The sequence below is a fragment of the Tiliqua scincoides genome, chromosome 1, assembly GCF_035046505.1.
Source record: "Tiliqua scincoides isolate rTilSci1 chromosome 1, rTilSci1.hap2, whole genome shotgun sequence".
Taxonomy (NCBI): Eukaryota; Metazoa; Chordata; class Lepidosauria; order Squamata; family Scincidae; genus Tiliqua; species Tiliqua scincoides.
Window position 1 is genome coordinate 17600044 of NC_089821.1, and position 16174 is coordinate 17616217.

General features: G+C 44.5%; 1 protein-coding gene across 1 annotated transcript in view; it reads right to left on the reverse strand.

Annotated features, from left to right (window-relative positions):
- PAPLN (papilin, proteoglycan like sulfated glycoprotein) overlaps positions 1–16174 on the reverse strand; it is a 48828-nt gene that overhangs the window by 13149 nt on the left and 19505 nt on the right. The window contains exons 10-18 of the mRNA XM_066622980.1: positions 14130–14256; positions 13044–13103; positions 8718–8925; positions 6033–6209; positions 4674–4830; positions 3334–3420; positions 2727–2997; positions 2491–2608; positions 277–406 (exon numbers count right to left, since the gene is read on the reverse strand). Coding sequence (XP_066479077.1) covers positions 277–406; positions 2491–2608; positions 2727–2997; positions 3334–3420; positions 4674–4830; positions 6033–6209; positions 8718–8925; positions 13044–13103; positions 14130–14256 — 1335 coding nt within the window. The remainder of the gene's footprint in view (positions 1–276; positions 407–2490; positions 2609–2726; positions 2998–3333; positions 3421–4673; positions 4831–6032; positions 6210–8717; positions 8926–13043; positions 13104–14129; positions 14257–16174) is intronic.

Here is a 16174-nt window from a genome sequence, read left to right on the forward strand (position 1 = left end):
ACCAGGAGCACTGATTATAGAAGCCCTAAAAAACTTAACTGGAAGAACATGCAGAATTCTTGCCCACTTAATAAGCTTCTACAGGAATTTCTTATAATGCTTAGGCTGGGATCTTGATGGCTTCTTTCAGGTCATGATTGAATTCTGGCACAAGGGACGACTGTATTTTTTGGTTAATGTGGATTGAGTAGAAAACACCCTTGAAGAGGATGGAATTGTTCATGTCTGCTTTTGCATTGGGGGAAGCCCACCTTTCAAAACCAAAGCGTCACTTACATTGGCTGGGTCTGTTGAGGCATCCTTCTCCATGAGGCCCTGCAGCAGAAGCAACGTTGTCATAGCAACAACCATACATAGAACTTCGGCACTCCTCACTCGGTCTTTGCCGGGACACAACTCTGCTTGCCTTAAACAAATCCAGAGGTTTTGTGGATTGAAAACATGTATATCCTGCCTTTCTTATCCCAACAGGGAGGCTCATGGTGGCTGACAGAATTAACACAGTAATATATATATTAAGCTAATCGAAATGGGGAAAAAAGCAGACAGTGCAACCACAACCAAATGAAAATCAACAGCCATAGAAAATATAAAACCAAGGCTAGGTAGAACAAGAAGGTCTTCACTCTGGAACACCAGTGAAGAAGGAACAGTTCTAATCTCCAACGTTGGAGAGTTCCAGAAGCCAAATTCACAGCAGCAGAGATGGCCCTGTAACAGGTTACCACCAACCTGTAACTGTGATGACCATCTTGCATTTTCAGCAGAGGCGGAACCTGCCACAGGGCCTCTCAGGATGTTCTTAAAGAATGCAGAGATTCCCATGAAGAGAGATACCCCTTCAATATTTGTTAGTTTTTCTGCATGTCTTTCCTTCTGTACTTTCTCTTTACACAAGACGGGATACCTAACAGTCTGAACAGCCACGGGCAAACCAGTTATTTTTCCGGATGGCAAGTCTGCAGGGGCCGAGCAGTCAGATGCTAGGCCATGTTTCCACAACCTCTGTTTTCTAAAACTCTCTATCATCATTCCTGGGCTCTCAGCCCAATCACTTTGCAACGTATGACTGTGTTGCGGTAGATAATTAGGTGCTGGGAATACAATTGTCAGCCACTAGGGAGGCTCCTGTTTCTCTTGTACATAGCAGAACAGCTGGGCTGGGATTCAAGCATGTCCACCAGAGACAGCTGCATGCCCAGAAGCATCAGAAACACTGGATGAAGGAAGGTACAGAAGCAGGGAAAGAGTCTGTGGTCCCAGAATACATTTAGAAGTGAACCTTGTGTCCTCACAAGTCAGGAGGCTCAAAAGTTAGTGTCTTCCTTAAGTGTCCTGGGTGGGAAACTGGATGCTTAAACTCAGCAGACATCATCCAGGCAGGAAGCCAGTGACCGTGATTGATATTAAAATAGTGTTATTTAAATTTATAATCCACTTCTCAGACTCAAAGCAGAATACTTCAATACTAAAAATAAAACAACAATCACCGTAAAAAGGAGCAGCAAACAACAGTCAACCAAAGGAGAAAAGGAGTACGCTGAGCTCACATAGTTCACAAATAAAGGCCCACTTTATCAGGAAGGCCTTTACTCAGCTTCAAAAAGTTAGATGGGACAGGCCTCTAAAGCTTCTAGTACGCTACAAGGGGCCTGTTTCTTCTAGGCCAGTAGCTGCCAAACCATGCCCCACAGGCCAGATCCAGCACAATGGAAAAGCCGTGTGGGCAAAGCGCTTTCCATTCCGCACCACAGCCTTCTCTTTTTCCAGTCGATCTTCTCAGAAACTTGTGCTGGGCAGCCGTTTCCACTGCCTGTTGCTCCAGCAGGTTCTGCACCCTGATTACTGGGCGGAAGGGGCTGCCCAGTACAAGTTTCTGAGAAGATCAGCAGGAAAGATAGGAGTCTGCATGATGGAAAGTGCCATACTGTACCCAGATGGCTTTTCCAGCATGCAGTGGTTTGCAGTTTGGAGACGGCCGTTCTAGACTCTTACTTTTTGGTTAGACTATTCGGCATCACAGATCACCCTGAAAGTCTAAATTCCATCCATTAACTCAAGGGAAACAAGTACAAAGCTATCTACTCAGATAGCTTTCTCCCTTGCAATAAACACTAGGTGAATAACCTACTCCCCCTTACTCTACCACCTGCAATTTGGGGATATAACTGATTGTTGTAAAGATGACTGAGCTGATATAAGTAGATCTTGAGCACTGAACATGTATACTATAAAAATATTACTTAGTGGTATTTCTTCTGCCCTTTTTGAGACAACCAGAGTGTAGCTGTGATGCCTCAAAGTCACCATTTGTCAAGAAGGTATATCTTGAGATCTTTGGAACAAGAAGACTGCCCTGTGGTTTCACTGGATGCCTGCAGCCAGATCCAATACCTCTAATCTAGTGCACAGTTGGTGCAAAATAATATTTCAAAATTTCTATCAAGCTATTTCACCTGTAATTTTAGACCTTGAGTTTCCCACACTTACCGTTGGAGAGGCAGCAGCAGGTTCATTTCTGCTCATGTAAACATCACTGTAATACTGTGGGCACCCTTCTTTGTTTGGTCCTTGGGCAGGTGACATTCCATCAGGGCAGCACCCATACCTAAATCCCCCCACAAACAACCAATGGAAACAAGGTGTAGCATAAAATATTCAGAATTGAAACTAGCCCAATACATTTGCGTTTCTGGCAAATAAGTGACTTAACCAGTCTGTCCTACCTGCTTCGATGACAACTATCAGGTGGGCAGCCCTGCCCAAAGGCACCAGCTGCTGGAGTGCGACCATCTGAACAGCAACCGTGAGGACTCTGGCGGCAGTCCCGAACGTCAGATCTTGGGGCAACATCTTGATGGGAGCTGAAGTGGCGAGACACTGAGGAGCCCAAGTAAGACTCCTGTTGAAGGGGCAAGAAGTTGGAGCCATACTCTTCATGGGGCTGGAGTTGGTGATGCACAGAGCCTTCTTGGATTATCCTTTCACTTCTATAAACTGAAAATGTGACAGAGGAGTGTGGTGTTCATATTATTCTGCTGCATCCAAAGCAGAACTCAGTAGCATGTTCAAAGACTAGCAAAGTCTGATAGTACTAAAAGCTTGTGCTGGCAGCCTGGAATAGGCTTAACCTGGGGTAAGGGAACAAATATTCCCTTACCCCAAGGGGGCCTCCGGATTCTGAAACTTTCCTGCAGGGTTCAGTGTGTGCCTCATTGGCACTGCTGCACTGCCATGTGGGGAATTGAGTTGGATTGGGCTTCCCATTAAATTATTTAAAGGAAAAGCAGAACAACTTAAGTACTGGAGGGGAAAAGAACAGTGTTTCCAAACCTGTGGTGCTATTTTCAGGGTTGTAACGAGTCCATAAGGTCTGGCGGTTGACATCATAGCCTGTGGAATCCTGCATACTGGGAACCTCTGCAATGAAATTAACATTCCTAGTTTAGACACATTGAATTTAGCCAACAACTGGGAATACCTACAATCCTTGTATTTAGCCCAACCAGGGGAATGTGAGAAGGAGAGAGAATTGTTCTAAATTATTCCTGCTCCTTCGGAAATTGCTGAAAGGCAATCCTACTAACAAATTTTGTTATAGTGAATTTAAAAATGGTATGGAAAATCATGGTGTAAAAAAAAAAAGGCTTTGCTATGACACCTCTGGAGGCTCTCCTGTTAAGGACATGAGGTGTAACATTCAGATGTTATATCCCACTGATGAGGCACAAACTACAAAAATAAACAAAAAAAGAAAAAGGGAATTTTGTTTTACTTAAGAGCGGAGAAGCACTGAACTGACATTACATGAGTCAGTAGAACTTTATATTTGGGAAAATCTTTAGGGTCCCACCAAGCAAACCCAAGAAGCAACTGTTCAGCTTTGCCTTGGCTGGAATCATAGCATCACTAACTTTAAATAGGCTGTCTTTTGCTGCTGTGAGAGCATGTGTGTTCCTGGTATGTATGAACTGGCTGGGACGTCCAGACAACGCCTTGTTCTTTGCCAAGATTCTGCTTGTTTGACAGCTTCCAGAAGTTATGATCAGAGAATCCTGGGGAAAAGTCTGAGACTACAAGTATAACTATTTGGAACTCAGAAAATCAAAGTAGTGATTTTATTGAATTACCCAGCCCAGACTATGTATTAGGGAGGTATCTGGTCTTTTCGGCCCTATTTTATAACCTGTGCAAAGACTGTAGTCTCCAAAATGGATATGAAAAGGTTCTCAAAACTGCCAGACCTGGCTGCACTCTGGAGGCCATCTCAAATTCTCACACTCTTCTTTAGTGCTCAGGCAAGGCCCAATTTCTGCATGGGAGGGGAGAGGCACAGCAAACTTGGAGGCTTCCAGGTTAATGCTCTCTACTTAACTAATCCAGTATGAATCCGCAATCAATTTTTAATAGATAATTATGAATTGGCTACAAGGTGGACCAGGCGTTCACATATCATTAAGTAAAGATTTCTACAAATGGCTGGTATTTCAGAAAGGTGTAAATCACAATATAACTGTTCAGAGACAAAAAAAGATGAGATTCCCAACAATGAAACTGAATGGAGAAGGGTTAGCATGATTTAACTCACCAGCCCAGGTGATCCAGGAATGGGTAATGGGAATGTCATCTGAAGAGGAGGAAAGGAATCTGGACAGCTATCCATTATCACTTACGCTGTGGCAGGTGGCAAGGCTGAGTGTTGCAGTTTCCAATCCTGTCCGGTATCTGTGGCTCGATAGTCTTACACATCTCATGGTTGTAGAACTTGGAATCGCCATCAGCACAGATGACCTGGCGGGTTCGGACACCAGAGTCACAGCTTTTTGAACACTGGAACACACCAAATTAACAGAGAGCTTTCATTCCAGTTTCTTGCAACAGTAACTACCAGCACAATCCTATGCACGCCTATCCAGGAATAAGTCCCATTGAGTTCAGTGGGACTTACTCCCAGGTATGTGTGTATAGGATTGCAGCCCTAATCGGTTTCTGGTAGCGAAATCGGTTTCATTTTCGGATGGTGAGCAAAAGTCAACAAATAGATTGCAAGAGTTTTGTGGGGACACTGGCTAGCAGGGGTGACCAAAGGGATAAACGGAGGCACTGATTGGCAGTACCTGCCAGTTGACTGCAGATCACCCAGGATAGTTATCCTAGTACAAACCTTGGAAGGGAGCCAATGGATGACTAGGCAAGGCAAAAGCACATCCCCAAAAGTGGGGATGCGGCAAAAGCACAATTCGTATCGCTGAATGGCGGTCGGACAAGTGTGCCCCTATGTCTTTCCTCATGTTTAAAATGCTGCAGAACCAAAACAAAGTAAGGTCCTTTTTCAATGGGGAACATGGGCAAAGAGAGCGAAAATAAGCTTTCTGCATATTTCCTATTTCAAAGGAAAAGCCGTGCTGAAAGATACTCTAGTCCAAATGTTTACATAACCAAATATCTTAAAATAACTCATTGGGTGAATTAACACTTGAATGTGTTAAATTCTCCGCAGAAAGTTGTGAGTCAGTGGGTGGGCAAATTACTATTGTTGCCTGGTTTCAGTTTGGCAAATCCATCTAATACGCCAGCGACAAAAAATACCAGTGACAGGCATAGTATGCAATTTGCCAGTCCAATTTTGATACAGAAGTTCTTTTCCCATGTTCTGTTCTTTGACCAAGAAGGCGGGATTCTCCACAAGCCAACAGATTGCAAGTCACCCAAGATGACCTAGCTGAACAGAACCAGGGATGAAAGTCAGCAAGTTGACAGACAGGCTGGGAAGAGTTGCCGGATCCAAGCAATTTCTACTAAAAGGTTCAGAGACACTCTCTCTAGCTCCCTCAGCAGTGAGGGGTTGGATTAATCAGTGGCTCAATTAAACAGAAGTATTTTAATCCTAACTGGGGTACTGTAGCAGGTACAACAAATACTGTATTCATCCAAATTGGTCTTCCCAAGAATCCGGGGGGGGGGGGAGGGTGGCAGGCCAGGGATGGACAACAGCGAACTGGGAGATAGTGCATAGTATATGAGACACTCACCAACCCCCAGTCTCCAATGTGCCAACCAATCTTCTGGATGCAATTTTCCCCAACACAGGGCTGGGTATGTGAGGGCTTTCGTTCAGTCAAGCAGGCAACATCTAGAGTCTGAGAGCCCAGCTCTGTTCTGCAGGTTACCGTCCGGGTCTGAACACCTTCCCCACAGCTAGCTGAGCACTGTGAAACAGGAGCTGGAAGTCACTGCCCTTAAAACAAATTTACTGAGCACATGTCACATTCTGAATAACCAAGTTCACTTGCATGTTTACAACATTCTGTCATATTCATTGTATCTTGTAATATTTTTAGATGACACATGTAAATACGGTCATACTTTCCCCACTATTCCCAAGATATAAGAAGTCCCTGGGGCAGTGCTACAGGATTTAGTTTTCTTTAGATGAGACATTTGGTGAATTGGAGATATCAATATATATTGGAATATGCATAAAATATATAATAATGAATAAAGGCGTGCACCGCTTAACAGGCCACATAATGACCGGACCACATATATGACACATATATAGTCAAAGCACAACAAAGAGGATTTTAATGATGCAATCAGGTCTCCCATAGCCTGCAGCAGAGTGCCTGTTTACAAAACAAAGGCACTAGCTTGGGTGGAATATGTTGGCATCCTTCAGTCTCAGAAGACTATGGTGTCACGCTCTGAATAGTGGTTCTGGAACAGAGTATTCTCTCCAGTGCGCGAAGCCTGGGTAAAGTAGGTATGGAGGATAGGCTGTTACCCATGCAGCAAATCCCCCCTCTCCACGTCGCTGAAATGGTCCAATGGAAAGGCAGAGGCCAATACGGTTGGTTCCAGCGGCGTTGCAGGAGTTGCCAGAATGTGACTGTGTTCAGCCATGAACTGCCTCAGGGACTCCGGCTCTGGATTTTGCCTCGAGGTTGACTCCTGAAGCCTTTTCCATAACTGGATGTAGCCACAAGGCAGTGGAGGTTTGGGATCAGAGTTTTCCTTCTCTCAGATGAGCTGCCTTCCCAGGCTGACGAATCCCATCTACCCAGTGGCTGTTTAGTCGCCTCTTACGACAAGTACAGCCAAACTGGGTGGAATATTCGCTTAATAACCTACCTGCATAACAGGGATCGGAGAATGTATCCCCATCATTAAGAGGCACACACCTGCATTTAGTTACTGCTTCTCAACGATCTAATAGGTAAGCACTTAAAATATTATATAGTAATACACATTGAACATGGGGGAGAAGCAGGCATGCAGATGGTTAGTACAACTCTGTACAGCAGAATCAGTCCCCATCACTCCAAAAAACAGCATCTACATACTTCAAAATCCCACCTAAGGTCCCTTTCTCTAAGATCCTTCTTTCCAGCCACCATGCCTAGCTGTTAGGTAACAGCTCAAGTTTAATTTGTATCGAGGAAGCATTTTACAACCTTCTGGTGTTTTGAAATGTGTTTGTAAACCATAACTACTATAAAGAGGCACAAAACAATAACAACCCAACTCAGAGAGCCATCAAGTATGAACAGAACAGTAGCCTGGACAAATGGGGCAAGTGGAAGGAATCAAGCCACTGGAAACAGCAGTGTCACCCTCCAGTAGAAAACAGGCAGAGGAAATTTTGACAGCTATTATTCATGTGTAATTGGACAGACTAAAAACTACAGAATCATCTTAAGACAGGGAAGGAAATGATGGAAAACTGGTGGGCATTCAGACACTGGAACCGCTTGGAAAATGTAACACAGGAGGTAGAGATAGCCATATTAAAATAATTTTGATGACAAAGTAAACCGTTTTTGATTTATGACTGATTATTGTTAATGAAAGAAAAGGGCCTATTCTGGAACCACAGTGAATTGATGCTTTTTAGTATGTATATTTGTAACTTGTTCCAATAAAATATAAATAAAAACAAAGAGGGGCTCAGTAAGAACATTTTGACCTCCACATGCAATAAAGCACCTGCATGCAGACATCCAGTCTGTTATCCAAACTTCACTTAAATTAATTAATTGTGATTCTCCATCTACCCACTTATTTATTATGTGTACTTTTTCTGACTTCTAAGTATCACAACATCTTTAACTTCTTCCCTAAATTCTCATCTATGTAGCAAGAAAGTTGTACAAGGTGCTGTATGTGATACAACAGTAAAATGAACCATGTTCAAAGGGATATATAGTCAACACTGAACAAAAAGGGCAACAACATGGCAAATGAAAATAGGCTGCAATCTTACACAGGAGTAAATTCCACTGAATAGCAGGGGACTTACAGAGTGGTGTAGGTAGAGGGGGTGCAAAGCTAAGATTTGCAGGGAGCCTCACTGCAGTGTGCAAGCAGTCCCTCCCCTTTGGAGCAATTCTGGGTAGTGGGAGCAAAATGGAGGAATACACCTCCATTTTGCTCCCACTGTCCAGAATGGCTCCAAAGGGGAGGGGCTGCTTTCATGGCACATTCAGGCATCTGCAAAACTTAGTGCTTTGCACCCACTCTAGCTATGCCACAGGACTTAAATACATGTGCATACAGTTGCACTGCTAGGTTAAGAAAAGGCTGTGTTAAGGTGATATCAACACAGCAAAGTAGGGGTAAAGGAAGTGAGTTTGTATTTCCTTCTCTTACCCAGCCACTGAAGTGCCTGGGCAGTATATAGTCTCTCTCTCTATACACTGCATCTATAGGAAACTCACCTCCGACCAAGGCCCTGTGGCCCATGTTGCACACTGCCGCATGTTGCAAGGCTGTGTGCTGCGTGGCTTCTCTGTTAAGGATCCACACTCAGCATCATCCACGGCATCCTGAAAACTGTGTCCATTGTAGGAGACACAATAAACGGAGCGGATCTGAGTGCCTCCCCCACAGGTGGCTGAGCAAGCTCCCCAGTCCCCTGTTTTCCAGCTGTGGGTACAAAAACAACATCTCAGGAAACCAGAACACCAACACAATAGCAGCAATCAAGTCCCCAGGAACAAAGTGGGGAATTGGCCACTTCATACTTAGGGCACTCTGGCTAGCTTTAACTTTTTTTTTTTTTACGTTTTTTGATCACTACTCCTGATTCAGTATTGCCCCTAAATCCTATCCAGCTGGCAGGTGGAGGAAGTAAGAAGGTTATCCCAATAGTTCTCCTTCCAGGAATCTGTTTCTGTAATCAGAAACAGGATGCAGTGGTTCTTAAGAACATAAGAAGAGCCTTGCTGGATCTAATTCAGCATCCTATATCTCACAGTGACCCACCAAATACCTCTGAGAACACACCCTTACTGCCTCCTCTAGCACCACTGCTGTGATTTTGTGGCAGAGACACTTGGGGAGGAGGTAAGCCAGCCTACCCTGTCCTCCTCTCTCATGCTTTCAGTGGCTGGGTGGAGCAGCTGGGCAGATGGCAGGCCAGGGGAGATGGTGGAACTCTCCCCACCAGTCTGCTGCCTCCTCCTGCCCTTTGCTCCAAATGGTCATTCTAGTCAAACTCATGGATGGGCCCTCCCCAAGGGTAATCCAAATTCGGTTCCCTAGGAATTGTAATGGTGCGACCTTTATATATTATGCAGGTATTAAGCAAATTTTCATGTACACTCTAATTTAGGGGCAGGATATCTGGGGCTCAATCTGGCCCCCTGCCTGGTTGTCAAAAGCACCAGGATGGGGTTGAACTGGGGTTGATCTGGTGGGCCACTGTGGGACACAGGAAGCTGGACTAGATGGACCTTTGGTCTGATCCAGTGGGGTTATTCTTATGTTCTTATTCAGGCTATACAGCTGGTTTCACCCACTCACTTGCAGAAATGTTCCTGTAGGAATCAGTAACTTGGTGGGAATGGGGATAATGTCTTCCTAGTTCCTGATGAGGACACAAATAAAATGGCAGACATAAGATGTAACAATGCAAAATGGTAGCAAATCAGCGTGCCCCATCACCAAACAAAATCCTGCTACAATCAAACATCACTCATGGGGAAGAGAAGGGGGGGGAGAATATAAGTGTAACAAAATAAACCTGATGTGGCTTTGTAGTAGCTAAAGACTAAGCTCTCTCCAACAGTCACCAACTAGCTATGTATGCATTTGGTAAGAAAAGGCTACTAGAGTATTAAACTAGATGGAGGAGTAAACTAGGAGTAGAGATTCTATGGAAGAATACTTTTTGCTAAGAGACAGTCTGAACCATCATCAATAAATGACAGGAAATGTTTGTGATCAGCCTTCCAACAGCTTTTTAAGAACACTGAAATGCAAATCAAACTGAAGCTGTGACAGGTAGACCAGCCAGTACAGTATCTCTGTACCTTTGCTCCCAAGTGTGGGAAAATAGCTGGGGAACAGGTTTTCATTTTTTTTTTTTTAAAGTGGTCCAAGGACAAGGGCTAAGGATCCTCCCCACTGCTTCAGGGCCAATCCTATCCATTTTTCCAGTGCTGGAGCAGTTGTGCCAGTGAGGTGTGTGCTGCGGTGGAGGGGTAGTCACTGGTGCATCTCAAGGTATGGGAACATGTGATCCTTTACCATAGAGCAGCATTGTGGCTATACCGAGTTGGAAAGTTGGATAGGATTCTGTCCTCAGTAGGGTTTGCAGCAACCTACAAATGAACTTCTGGTTTGGGTTTCTTTTTTAAACCCTCAGGAGGTTCACTGTGCATCTTCTGGTGTAGCGTCTACTTTGGCCCTATGACTATGAATGATGATTGCAATAGCGAGACCTCCTAAAACAGTGACATGCTGTTCTCTCCACAAGGGTTGATACTTGGTTATCTCTTAAAGCTTTCCAATAGATCCAAGCTGAAGTTGCACCAAACAAACATAGGCGTGGCAACAGCAAGATCTATTCTTTTGAGACTGCACTCCTAATCAAAATTCTGGGTAGTCATCCTGCCTGACCAAAGCAACCTCAGACAGACAATTCACTCATCTAGGCTGCAAATTCCAACAGAAACTGCACATAGGCAGACCTGACTATCTTGGCATGGAAGACAATACGACAGAATGCTGTAGGCGAGCACCCTTGAGAATGGAGAACTCCTTCCCCGAAGAAGACTATTGCTAAAAATAATTCCACAGGCAGAAGACCAGCCTAGCAAACTCCTTTGCAGCATGTTTTTGTTCCTTATCGATCCATGACAAACCAGAAACAGCATCTCAGGAAGAACTTTGCCTGATGATACCCTGTGGCAAATGTATTAAATATAGGTGTGCCCCTGTATCCTCAAGGGATCTGTTCCAGGGACCCCCTCCAGCTATGGAAACCATGGATATGGGGAACCTTGACTCCACATCCCCTTGCACCACCACCCCTGTGCACTCCAATAACATTACTTAAACAACGTTACTTAAAGCACATTTGCAGCACCCTGTGAGTAAAAATCCAAATTGGATTCACCTGTCAAGAATAAAGACCCTATAGAAAATATTGTATAAGAAACCTGCGTTCGGGGGGGGGCAATCACTAGGCCATCTTAAGTGTTTATGTGGAAGAGCACCATTCATAGGGAGTGTGTGCAAGCACACATGAGCAGAGGTGGCCGTAGGCAGTGGATTCAGGAGGCACAGAGACATGCACTGCTCCTGAATACTTTATAATTCACTCAAAAGTTATAGTGTAAGCCTTCAAAACTTATAAATCCTAAAACTGATGAGAAATCACCCAGGAAGGTCCACCATGATGCAGCCTTCCTTTTATGCTTCGTTTGATAAGAATCTGCTGTTGAACCAAAATGCAACTATTGTCTTCATCTTCTTGTCATTACATGGCCAAAGAGGCATTCTGTGGCTTTACAAAATGCCTGCATGGAGTTCTGCTTCAGATCTGTACACAGCACCACAAAAATACTGACTCCTGTGCCAGTGGCCTACTCACTCATACCCTACACAGCAGCCTAGATGAATTTCAGGGTAGCATGTGTGGTAGGATCTGTGCAGAAGGTACTGTGTGACAAAGCTTCACACAAAATGGAATGTTTATGTCTGTTATGAATATAGATATATTCCTCATAATAATAACTAAGGCACCAAAAGAGGAATACAGCAATGGCGTAGCTAGAGGGGGTGCAAAGCACTAAGTTTTGCTTGGAGCCTCGCTGCAGCGTGCAAGGGACCCCTCCCCCTCCTGGCGTACACCTCCGTTTTGCTCCCACTGCCTGGAATGGCTCCAAAGGGGAGGGAGAGGGGCTCCATGCACACTGCGGTGCGGCTCGCTGCAAAACTTAGTGCTTAGCCCTCTAGCTGAGCCACTGGAATACAGGAAGCTCTAAGTTGTGAACTATTTGTGCCAGTGCTCCATTAGGAAGACAGACATTCTCTCTGTGCACATATGGTTCACGGAGCAAATGCATTTATCTGGTCAGAGGATTCTGGCAATCGATTCTGAAAAAATCTTAAGGATGCATTACTGAAAGCTGAAAACTATTCAGACCAGTGTGTCTTTTTAAAAAAAATAAGGTAATTCAGCTGCTTCCATCTGTATTTATTGCATGCATGTGTCCATCCCGATAGTAACCAAACAGGGAGGCAAAATCATCAGCACCAAGCGCTCCTGCTAAGCAGATCTCCCTCTCCCCCAGCAACTACCACACTCCACCATCAGCTGTGGAGGGAAGCCAAAGCTCTACAGTAAGCAGCAATCTAGGCCAGCCAGCACCAAGGAGGAAAGACTTTAAAGATTTACTAGACAATGTAATGTTCTAAACCAGTGGTTTCCAAACAGTGCTCTGGAGGGCCCTGGAGGTTCTTCATTAGCGCATTAGCAGGAAAGATAGCTTGATTCCCTCCAAGACAGCCTGTCCATCATTAGCAAGATGCTCCTGCAATGCACAGCCACAAGATCCATTCTGGAGTTTGCATGGGGAAGCAGTCGGGCCAACATGAAGCATGAATCCCAGAGCCCTCTGCAACATGTGTGGGGCCCCTCAATGGATAAGTCAATTTTCTTTTTAAGTTCCACGAGGCAAGGGAGTTTGAAAACCACTGTTACAGGCGAGGCGCAGGGAAAGAATAGACTCTGACAATCACTCTCTCCTTGTTACCTCTTGGTTTGCCATGCTGTGCTGCGGCTCCATGCTCCCGGCAGATAGAGGTAAGATATCCTTCATATACAGAACAAAGATTGTAAAGTCTTTAATATAGACATCTGAGGTTGCCTGCTACAGCGCGATTGCAAAAATGGCATTTTAAGAACTCTTGGCATCTGAACTGCTGGATGCTGCAGATGAGGCTGCTCCAATCTATTCACAAAGTCTCATAAAATGGCACGCTGGAGGTTAGGACTGGGTTCTGACACTTGCTATAAGAGGAAGTGTTCTATGGCTCAGGTTTGTATGTCAATGATATCATAGAGAGATCTGAAGGGATCTGCACATATCATGAATGCAGATATGATGAGTTTATTATAAGAAAAATTCCAGTGCCACAAGAGACACATCTGTGCAAAGCACTATAACCAAACAAGAGTATCCTCCTGGATACAATATAAAGGCTACTCCTCACCAATATCCACCATAATAGCTGCTCTCTGGCACAACTTCCACCTCATTCGCAGGAGGAGCTCTGTGGGCCTGCTTAGGGAGGATCTTGCCTGCCCTCCCATCCTAGAACAGATGCTAAAACCATGCTCTAGCGGGTTGTCAGCATCCATGCTCCTCCGTTTAGCTTCATGCTTAGTCTACTATTCTTGTGTCTTAAACCAAAAGAGTGCTGTTCATGGGAACAATGTGGGCAGGATAAACTTGCATGGCGAGGTGGAAGCAGGGTCACTGTGGCAAGATCTAGCCCACCCTTCATGCATTTTGACTGTTCATATGAGAACAGACTGTATGCATGTACAAAGTGTACACGTGTGGCTTGTCTGCACAATCAGGGACGCCACTTTTTACTGAATGAACGCACATGGAGTCCATTCACACGACCAAGTGAATGCACATGTGCGAGGGGGTTGGAACTTGCCACCACAGTCCAGTTCCCTGTCTGCCCAGTCTACCCAGACTGATAATATGAATAGCGCTACTTTTCCTCAAGCATATTTCCTAAAAGAGCATTAGAAATGGCAAAGAGGCAATGCCAGGGAAGTTCAAACTTGGCAAAAAATCAGGTAGAGAAGACAAATCAAGCCTCACCGTTTTGTTTGTGGGCATGTCTGAAGCCCACAGGTTCGATTATTTTCTGGCCGTGGTTTATCTCTGCACATATAATCTGGATAGGCTTCATTGTCAACCGTGCAAAAGACCATGCGAGCCTGATAACCTATGGGAGAAAAACAGCAAAGCCTTCTGGTCAAAGTCACTCATTCACAGCAACAATGCAGTGGGCTTACAAACAACATCTTTCCTGAGCAAAATGGAATCCCATCATCTACATTCCACCCTGGGAACAAAATCAGATGGACAGCCAGAGTTCTTTACAGGGAGTTTCTGATAAGAGACATAATAGAATAATAGAGTTGGAAGGGACCTACAAGAATAACGTCCCACCCACAGCCAGTGCAGCCAATCCACAACTACAACATCCACAATAGATAGCTATCCAGTCTCTGCTTAAAGGCCTCCAACAAGGAGAGTCTATCAGCATCAAAGGCAGGTTGTTCCACTGCTGAACAGCTCATATCACGCAACATCATGAGACAAGATGCAAAGGTTTAATGCAATCTCCAGGTAAGAAATATTTCCTTAGCACAAGTAATTAATGAAAGTACCATTATTTAATTCCTACTTATCATTCTACACCAGGGGTCTCCAAACATTTTGGCCAGAGGAATGCATCAAATGTCTGGCACGGTTCTGAGGGCCGAAAAAAAAACTTAAATATAAAATTTATATAAATAAGAGATGGAACTTAGATGTGTGAATAAATGAATGAATGGGCTCATTCATTCAACCTCTCTTGGCCTTAGAACACCATTCAGATGCAACCAGAGCACAGTTCCAGTCATGTTTGGCAAAGTGGGCCAGGGGCTTTCAGGGAACAAGAGGCTTGCTGCGGGCCACATCCGGCCCCCAGGCCGGGGTTTGGAGACACCTGTTCTACACCATATATACAGCACAGACTATACCACATACACTTTAACAGATGAATCTATAGCCCATAGAAATGATAGAGTTGCAAGGAACCCACGAAATCATCTAAGTCCAACCCCCTGCCTGTAGTAGGAAATCCTAAAACATCTCCAGGAGATGCTTATTGTAGCTCTGCTTGAAGGAAAATCCACCAGCTCCCTTGGTAACTGGTTCTACTGCTGAACTTCCTTTACCATTCTACCTTATACAATTTCTACAATTGTACAATTTCTACCCGATATCCAACCAGAACGTCCTCTCTTGCAGTTTGAACCCATCTGAACTAGTTCTACTCTCAGAGGCAGCTGAAGACAAATTTGTAGCTTCTTCCATATGACAGCCCTTCAGGTATTTGAAAACTGCTATCATATCCTCTCTCAGTCTTTCCTTATAGGGCTTGTTCTCTGACCTGATCTCTGATCATCCTTGTTGCTCTTTTCTGAGCCTGCTCCAATTTGGTTGCATCTTTCCTAAAGTGCAGTGCCCAGAACTGGACACAGTACTCCAGGTGAAGTCTGACCAATGCAAAGTAATGAGGAACCATTACTTCTCAAGACGTGGAAGCTATGGTGTTACGTGAAAATCCCCTTTTTGCCTTTAATGGTGATTTTTTCTATACAGTGGTGCCTCGCATAACGAAATTAATCCGTTCCGCGAGTCCTTTCGTTATGCGAGTTTTTCGTTTTGCGAAGCGCGTTTTCCCATAGGAATGCATTGAAATTTAATTAATGTGTTCCTATGGGCAAGAAAAGTCAGAACAAAGTCAAATTTGGATTACAAAGTGTTTATTAAGTGCTCTTTAAAGGCATACATACTGTACAGAGGATTTCAAAAATGGGGGGATGCTGAGTGGGGAGCTTGAAGGCTGTAATCCTGTGCACACTTTCCTGGGAGCAAGCACAATGAGACTTACTTCTGAGGAGACATGCACAGGATTGTGCTCTAAGCTGGGGAGGACAGAGCAGCTGCACTCAATTGCTTGCTTTTGCCATGATCATGGGGGGAAACGTGAAGGAAATGGGGCAGTGAGAGGGTGAATGAGCGATGGGGGGGATGCTGAGTGGGGAGTTTGAAGGCTGTAATCCTGTGCACACTTTCCTGGGAGCAAG